Genomic DNA, 9265 nt, shown 5'->3' on the forward strand with positions numbered 1-9265 from the left:
GGCAATCACATACAACCCACATATGCACAGGTCACTCACGCACATGACACACCTCGCCGCGAAACGGCAGCCACGGTTGCCGGCCAACTTGACATCACTCCAGCCACTCCCTCTCCCCCCGCCTATCTCTTTCTCTTCTTGTGTTTGCCGCACCCTAACCCCTGAAATTTTTCACACAAGCGAAAACTTCCTTAGGCAAAGAGCTCAGTTTCAGACTCGCTGCCGTAATTTGGTGTAGGAACACAAGCAACCATAAAAATAGGATCTTAGAAGCCTAATTGGAAATTTCCGATTGTTGTAGACTGATTTAGGTTAATTACATACTATTATTTCCATATTAGAACTATAAAAACAGCCTGCAATTACTAAGTTGAGTTACAGGAATTATGCTTCGATATGAGTACTAATGATGATACTAATCTAACTTGAATTAGATTAAAAATAAGAGTGAATTTGTGAGTACCTGTCCATATTTTTATGTTAGGTGTAAGTTTTCCAGAAAAGTTTAATCTCACGACAAGTTAGCTAGATGCAACATTAAGGTGAGTTGCGCATACCTTGGTTACATGTATTGTCTGAAATTTTGGAATGAGATGCCATTGCTTGATTTTGCTGGAAAATATGGAATTTGAGCTTCCTACTTGGTTTAATTGATGTTAATGCATGCAATGGCTGGTTTATAAATCTTTTGAGTTTCAGTTAAATTAGACAATGGTAATATGTTTTGGAAACTTGAATTTTACTGGTTGCTAGTACATGCTCGTGATAATATGATTCATTCGAACGGTGTCCCGAGTGCTAGGGGACGGGTAAAGATACTAGTGGCGTGAAGTAATAAGGTAGGAGATGCAGTCAGGCATCACCGGGTAATGATATCTTACCACTTTTCAATGGGGTCGCTCCCCAACTAGCAAAATTACCGTTGAATGCTATTATCACTCAAAAGTGCAAAAGTTGAAAGAGAAATGAAATGAAAAGGGTCCATCTTTTGGACCAAAGAAATGAGCTTATGGATCAAAATGCATGTACTGGAGAATTTGATGGGAATATTGTAAATGTTGCTTTGCTCTTGAATTGTTTTACTAAGTGAGGTATTTTCATGGCCAAACTTGTAACTTTGGTATACGTTCCCACCCGAGCTTCGGCTTATGAAAACCTTTTCCAATTTTTCAGGTTAAGGTAGATAGCAAGTTGTGGACTGAATGGGGTGCTAGAATAACCGTGGTGCATCATGTGTAGCCTAATGGTCTGTAATTATTATACTTGTACACCTAGAAGCTCTGGGATTATGTTATTTATTCTACGCTTCCGCATACTTTGCTTATATGGTTTAGAATGACAATAATGCGAGAAATCCCTAAACTAGAATATGAGCAGGCCTTCGGTGGCTTAACACCAGCTTGGCCGGTCACGGATTCCAAGGTAGGTTTTGGGACATGACAAACACGAACCCTAAGGTTCTACATATGAGACCACTTAGGGGCCTCTCAGAGGGATTCACTCAAGAAGTCCAAACCCTAATGAGAGAGAAAGGCTATATTTATAGCCACAGATAAGGCTATATTTATAGCCACAGATTGCTTCCTAAAGCTAGAATCCTTACCAGATTATGTTTCCTTTGCATATAGAGTCCAATCCCAAAAAGGAAACTCCAAAACCAATCTTTAGGAACTCCAGAATCTAACCAAAATCGGTTGAAACATGCACACTGGTCTGGACCAAGTGTGCGCTGGTCTGAACCAAGATTCCAGCGAGCACTTCCTTCGAAACGGGATGGCTGGTCCGAACAAAAGAGGAGCTGGTTCGGACCAGAATACCAGTAAGCTCTAGAAACGTATAACAAATGCTGGTCCGGACCACCAAGGCCGAGAAGTCCAAAACGAGCCAGAAATCAACACCCCAAACGTATGTTTTCATATTGATATCTCAGGTTTCAAAGTTATCATGCATTTCTTACTCTACGATAAGTTTAATTTTACAAAACATGACTTGTTGACGTTACAAATGTAAAACAAAAGTACATTTGAAAAATTACGTCCAGGGGAATTCTCTATCCACGCACACCTAAAAAGCTTAATGTAGTGCAAAAATCCCTCGTCTTCTACCAGCCCTTAGTCGTAATTTTAGCTTCACACGACCATTGAGCATCACCATTAGACGCCCCCAACCCTCTCGCGCCCTCCACCAACGTACCATGCCCGCCACCAAACGCATTGTTGACATAATGGCATTGAACTGTGAGAATTTTCTTTTTAGACACTACAAGAAAAATGAAAATTGGAGACGAAAAAGTGGCGACAAAATTTAATTTCGTCACTATTTTAACTTCCGTGACAAAATAATTTGGTCACCAATTATACTTGTTTAGGGACGAAAAAAATATTTTCGTCACCAAAGGGTACCCATTTGGTGACGAAATACATTTTTCGTCACCAAAAGCTTAAAAAAGGTGGCAAAATTATTTTTCGTTACCAAAGATAATCATTTGGTGACAAAATATATATTTTGTTGCCAAATGAGACCAATTTAGTAACGAAATATTTTTTTCGTCGCCAAATGTTTAACTTTGGTGACGAAAAATAATTTCATCACCATTTTAACGCTTTCAGTGACGAAAAATAAATTTCGTCGTTAAATGGGTACCTTTCGTAACGAAATTTATGAATTGCGCTTTGTCACTAAATATATTTCGGACATAACTCTTTACTAAAAACTCCGATTGACATAATTCAAATTGGGTTTGAACAATAACTCAATTGCCTACAACTTTCATGTTTATCAAAGTTGTCAATTTTAATGTTTAAAGGTTCAAAATTACATTCGAAATACATTTTCATGTTAAACATAAATGTTATGTATTAGATATTTCAAATATTTACTGAAAAGTGTGTGTGGTGCAGTTGGTCGGGGCTTATGCGAAAAACTCAAGGGACTCGGGTTTGAAACCCAGTAGGAGCAAGAAAGAAGGATTTTTTTCCCATATGAAAACGTCTTTTGCAACGAAAAATTTCGTCACCGATTTCTTATATTGGTGACAAAATTTTTTGTCACCGATGTGACCCATCAGTGACGAATTTTTTTGTCGTCAAACAGCACAATAAGCGAGGAAAAAAATTTCGTCACCAATTATTCACTTTTGGGTGACAAAATATTTCATCATCAAAAGGCACTATAGGTGACGAAAAATAGATTTCGTCACCAAGTAGGAATCCTTGACAACCTTCAGTCGACAAATTTTTTTTCGTCACCTATATTATTTGTGATGAAAAACATGCAATTTGTGACGATTTTCATTCGTCACCCAATGTAATTTTTCTTGTAGTGAGATATGGTCATATGGGCACTTCATCATTAATTTTGTCACCTTAGGTGCCGGAGGAGGGACGGTGGCGGCAAGATTTGGGTTTTAGGTTTAGCGGGTAATTTATGGCCGTTCCTATTTTTTTGTTTGAGTTCCATGCGGACCCTTTTTTGTAAGTATTGTAAGTGGAGAAAAACGAAAGAGGCTTTGAACAGCACAAGAGTGTAACGGCTTCTTGAGCCTCTTCACCGGAACCCTAGCATGTCGTCGGGAACCTAATATGCAAAACAGAGAAGGGTTGAGCGCACCTTTGCCTCTCGTGGAAAAGGCCCTCCGATGCCTAAGTTAGTATCACGTACTAGCTATAAACCCTAATTATCAGTAGGAAACTCGTATAATGCAAAGTGCTACATATTGCGTACCTTTTACCTCTAGGTTTACCTCGTATTTATAGATTTCATAGATGCTTGTTGTCCAAGATATCTTGGATTCTTGTTCTATTATCAGTTCATTCCCTTAGTTCTTTTAGGACTCTTTTCCATAACTGGCCAAATATCTTATTCCCGTTGGGTATCTTTCCCAGATCCTACATTCTCAAGATCTCATTCCTTAACAGAATACCAATGTTTCTGGACCCTTCCAGGGTGTTCTTTGCACCTGAGACTGCTTTCCCCAGATTTCTCCTCCTGTTTAGCCTTCTCATTGCCGAACAGGCTACTTGGACCAGATTTCTCCTCCTGTTCGGTCTTCTCATTGCCGAACAGGCTACTTGGACTAGTGACTTCATATGTCACTGGTTTTTTTTTATCTAACCCTTGACCAATAACTTCTCACGTTCATTGGTCCAAGGCTCTACACAAACTTCCTGGACTATTGACTTCTCATGTCACTGGTCCCTGTTGCCGACACCGTATTGCACAGTGACCGTCCCTATCGTATCTATACCATGGTCCCACGTACCACGTGTTCGGGCCCTTTTTGAGCATGTTCAGGAATACCTCCCTACGATTGCTCCCCAGCTTTACTCGTTATTTTTATTGAAATGACGAGCAAAGCTCCCAAGAACCGAGCAAATTCATTCTGTTTCTGCACCTTATTTCACAAAATTGGTGAAACTTTCATCATTTAGTCTAGGCAAAACGTCTCAACGTTTGGGTTGGACAGGTTTTTCCTGCCCTTACTTTTACACATGGCACTATTTGTATTGCCTGTACTCTTGCTAAGTTTGTTCGTACTTAGCAATGACCCTAGGTCATTCCGCACTTTCGAAATTTTCTCAGTATTTAATCATTGCTTTGGCCCAAAGTTTTCTCGTACTTAGCAAATTCCCAACAATGTTCACTACCCTAGGAATATTCGTACTCATCCCCAATTCTCGGCCAACCATGGCCGTTTTGGGTATTACTCAAAGCCAAGTCCTAAGTGCATCAGGATTTGATTTAGATCTCATCCATTGCCAAGGCCTAGGTTTCCTCCACACCTAGCCTATCTCGGCCTTAACTCGCATCAGAGCAATATTCGTTGCTCGGGCCCCAAACTTCTTCATGCTTGGGCCTTTGTCTGACAATCTTCGCTTGTCATGATTCAAGCAATGTTCGCTGCTCAGGCCTCAAACCTTTCCGTACTGGGGTCTACTTTTGACATTCTTCGTTGTCATAGTTCAGTTTTATTCGTACCTATTTTCAATTCAGCTCGTAGTCACCCAAGTTTTTGGGCTTGGTATTTCCCAAACTCAACCATGCTCAGCAGACAGTGTGTTTTTTCGTACACAGTTAAGTATTTCGTACTTAACTTGTTCAATTGCTCTTCAAGTGTGTTCGTACTTGGATAACCATCTAAGTATTGCTCGTACTTAGCTATTTGTTGTATGCATCCCACGTGGTCACGTTCTTGGATCAACTTCTAAGTATATGCGTACTTAGATAATGTTGCATGTTCACATATGCAACCCAAGTATTTCGTACTCAAAAAAATTTCTAAGTGTATTCGTACTTAGTTAAATCTGCATATTCTCGTATGCTCCCCATGTTTTCATGTACTTTGGCAGAATTGTGCACATTCTCGTATGCATTCCAAGGTCTCACGTACTTGAAAATATTCCTTGCATTTCTTCATATGCAACCCAAGATTGCTCATTCCAAGTAAAGTTTCTACGTTTGCTCGTATTCAATTAATGTTGCATGTCTTCATATGCAACTCAAAATTTCATAACTCGTAAATTTGTATTGTATGTATGGACCAACTCTTTGCTCCTCAATACGAAGGGAGGACAAAGAATTGAGTGACTAGCTTCGTATTTTTACCAAAATAGAATTTTATTCATAATTCAAAACTTAAGGGGGCATTATGCGTACCCCTTGCAACTAACAAAAGCTAAAAAAACAAAGGAATTCTATTCGTAATTCCCACACAATCACGATGTGCATCCTAAAATAGAATGAAAAATCAAACTGAAGTCTTTTAAACAAAGAACTTCCTCAGATTATGAACATTCCAGGGCCTTGTCACCGGGTTCCCATCCAAGTCTGCCAATCTATAAGCCCGTATGCCCACAATTTCAGTAACTCAATATGGGCCTTCCCAATTGGCCCCCAACTTGCCCTCATTGGCTACCTTGGTATTGCTGAACACCTTACGAAGCACTAGATCTCCAACACCAAACTCTCGTGGGCGGACATTTTTGTTGTAGCTTTTCATCAGCTGCTCTTAATATGAGGCCAAATGCACCAGAACCCTTTCTCTCCGTTCCTCGGCTAGATCCAACTCGATTTCCAGGGCTCTATGATTGCCTCCACTTTCAACCAAAGTGGTCCTGTTGGTCGGCAAACCCACCTCCAATGGAATAACAGCCTCTGTTCCATATGCTAATGAATAGGGGGTCTCTCCCATAGACCTCCTAGGAGTTGTTCGATGCGCCCACAAGACCAGTGGCAATTCGTCGGGCCACTTCCCCTTTGTTTTGTCCAACCTCTTCTTGATCCCATCAAGTATGGTTTTGTTGGATGCTTCCGCCTGCCCATTACTCTAAGGGTAGGCTGGAGTTGAGTAGTAGTTCCTTATTCCGTATTGGGCACATAATCCTTTGAACTTCTTCTGAAATTGGGACCTATTATCCGTAATCAACGAATAAGGGACCCCAAATTGAGTAATGATGCTTTTCCACACGAGCCTTTCTATCATAGGTTCAGTGATCTTAGCCAATGGTTCTGCTTCAATCCACTTAGTGAAATAATCCATTGCTACCAACAGAAATTTCCAATTCCCAGTTGCCTTATGGAGTGGACCCACGATGTCCATTCCCCATTGTGCGAATGGCCAAGGACTTGTCAACGGCACCAGATCCTCTGCTGGTGTTCGAATCATTGGTGAGAATTTCTGACACTTCTCACAAATCTTCACATACACCTTTGCATCCTCCTGCATGTGCGGCCACCAGTAACCTTGGGTCATTGCCCTGTGGACCTGCCCCAGCATGGCTTGCACATGTTCCCTCATGAATCTCGTGGAGGAATTTCTGCACCATCTCGGGGTGCACACAGAGTAAGTACGGTCCAATAAAGGACTTCCTATACAGCTTTCCTTCGGGTGATAGCCAAAATCATGCATATTTTGTCTTTATCTTGTGAGCCTCTTTTTTATCCGTGGGGAGTGTCCCATCTCGTAAGAACTCCACTATTGGATCCATCCAACTTGGTCCTTCGTTCACATCCAAGACCAATTCCACGCTCCTTCCAATGCTCAGCTTAGAAAGATAATCTATTGCCACCCTTCTCTTGAATTCAGTTGGCATGGTTGCGGCCAACCAAGCAAGTGAATCCGCATGGCCATTCTGCCCAGAACTTATTTGCTCAATGTACACCTTCTCAAAAGTGTCGAGCAGATCCTTGGCGGCCTCCACGCAGGCTGCCATCTTTTCATTTCGGGTTTTGTATTCACCGAACAATTGGTTCACCACGAGTTGTGAATCATAGTACACTCGTATTCTTTTTACCTTCAGGGTTTTCGCACTTTGCAGCCCTACCAAGAGTGCCTCGTACTCTGCCACATTGTTTGAAGCACTAAAGCCCGTCGAAGGGATAATTCCATCTTTACTCCTTTGGGTGGGAAAAGCGCAATCCCAATCCCTGATCTGGTATTGTATGCGGAACCATCAACGAATAGTTTCCATTATAAGGGATCCTATTCGGCAGGTGCCTTACCCTTCCTGGTTGATGGCTCAACTGGCTGCTCCTTTCTTTGTAGGAGGCTGTGGAGCCACTACAGGAGAAAACTCTGCTACAAAGTCTGCCAATACTTGTCCCTTTATTGCAATGCGCGACTGATAGTCAATATCGTACTGACTCAATTCTACTGACCAGGTTGATATACGTCCCGAGAAATCTGCCTTTCGTAGCAAAGATTTCAACAGAAACTCAGTGTAAACCACAATTCTGTGACTCTAGAAATAATGGGGCAACTTCTTTGTTGCTGTCCTCAATACTAGGACCAATTTTTCTAAAGGCAGATATCTCGTTTCTGCATCCAACAACGTCTTGCTCACGTAGTGGACAGGGATTTGCTTGGATCCCTTATCCCTCAGTAATACTACACTAACAACATGTTCAGAGACTGCTAAGTACAAAATTAAGGACTCACCCGGTTCAGGAGTAGACAAGAGTGGGGCTGCTGCCAAGTACTTCTTCAGGTCTTGGAACACTTTTTTGCATTCTGCTCCCCATTCATATACTTATCTCTTTTTCAACAACTGAAAGAAGGGCCTACACTTATTGCTAGACCAGCTGATGAATCTGTTAAGGGTTGTTGCCATTCCAGTCAGTCTTTGGACCTCCTTCGTGGTCCTTGGACTTTGGAGCCTCTGCAAAGCTATTATTTGGTCAGGATTTGCCTCTATCCCTCTTATGGTCACAAGGTGACCCAGGAACTTCCCTGAGCTTATTCCAACCGCAAACTTCGAGGCATTGAGCTTCAGCTTGTACTCTCTCAGAATCTCAAAGGCTTCTTTTAAGTCTGCTATGTGGTCCTGCCTCTCTTTGCTCTTGACCACCATATCATCTATGTACACCTCCATAGTTTTGCCGAGCAACTTCTTTAGCATAATCGTTGCCAACCTTTGGTATGTTGCACCAGCATTCCTCAAACCAAAAGGCATGACACTGTAATAGTACAGCCCTTTTGGTGTGATAAAGGAAGTCTTCTCTTGATCGGGCCCGTATATAGCAATCTGATGATATCCTCGATATGCAACGAGGAAACTCATCCTCCCATACCCTACTTTGAATCCACCAATTGGTCTATCATTGGGAGAGGGAAACTGTCCTTTGGATACGCCTTGTTCAAGTCAGTGAAGTCGACACAGACACGCCACTTCCTATTCTTCTTTTTTACTACCACAATGTTAGACAACCACTTAAGGTAGTAGACCTCTCGTATGGCCTTTGCTTCTAGCAAATGGTCAACCTCCTTGATTACAGTGTCTGCGCGTCATATAGCTGATCTTCTCTTTTTCTGCATCACGGGCTTATGTTGTGGATCCACATTCAAGTGGTGGCAAATCACGTTTACATCCACCCCAGGCATCTCTTCGGGTATCCAAGCAAACACATCAACATGCTCTTTGAAGAACCCGACCAACTCTTTCTCTTCTTCCTTGTTCAGGTTTTCCCCAATCAGGAAATACCTTTTTGGATCAGTCTCATTGATCTGAATCTTTTTCAAGCCTTCCACCACTTTCTTTGCGGGGTTCCCCCCGACATCCTCGATGGTCGGCTGGTTTGGAACCTTGATGGCTTGGACCAATTTTGCTTTGGGTGCCTTCTTGATTATAGAAACCAAACACTGCTGTGCAACCTTCTGGTTCCCTTCAATTCTTTCAATACCATTAGATCCAGGAAACTTTACCATCTGATGGTAAGTGGAGGAAACTGCCCTCATCTTGTGCAACCACATGCTTCCTATAATCGAGTT

At 41.8% G+C, this 9265-nt stretch overlaps 1 protein-coding gene across 1 annotated transcript; it reads right to left on the reverse strand.

The window, feature by feature from the left end:
- Window positions 1–6325: 6325 nt before the first annotated feature.
- LOC131306877 (uncharacterized) lies at window positions 6326–8558 on the reverse strand. Its single transcript, XM_058333307.1, has 6 exons — window positions 8063–8558; window positions 7788–7909; window positions 7563–7685; window positions 7017–7430; window positions 6705–6763; window positions 6326–6407 (listed from the first exon to the last, which is right to left on the reverse strand). The coding sequence occupies exons 1-6, from the start codon at window positions 8556–8558 to the stop codon at window positions 6326–6328; spliced, it is 1296 nt and encodes a 431-aa protein (XP_058189290.1).
- Window positions 8559–9265: the final 707 nt, after the last annotated feature.

The sequence above is a fragment of the Rhododendron vialii genome, chromosome 11a, assembly GCF_030253575.1.
Source record: "Rhododendron vialii isolate Sample 1 chromosome 11a, ASM3025357v1".
In the NCBI taxonomy this organism is placed as follows: Eukaryota; Viridiplantae; Streptophyta; class Magnoliopsida; order Ericales; family Ericaceae; genus Rhododendron; species Rhododendron vialii.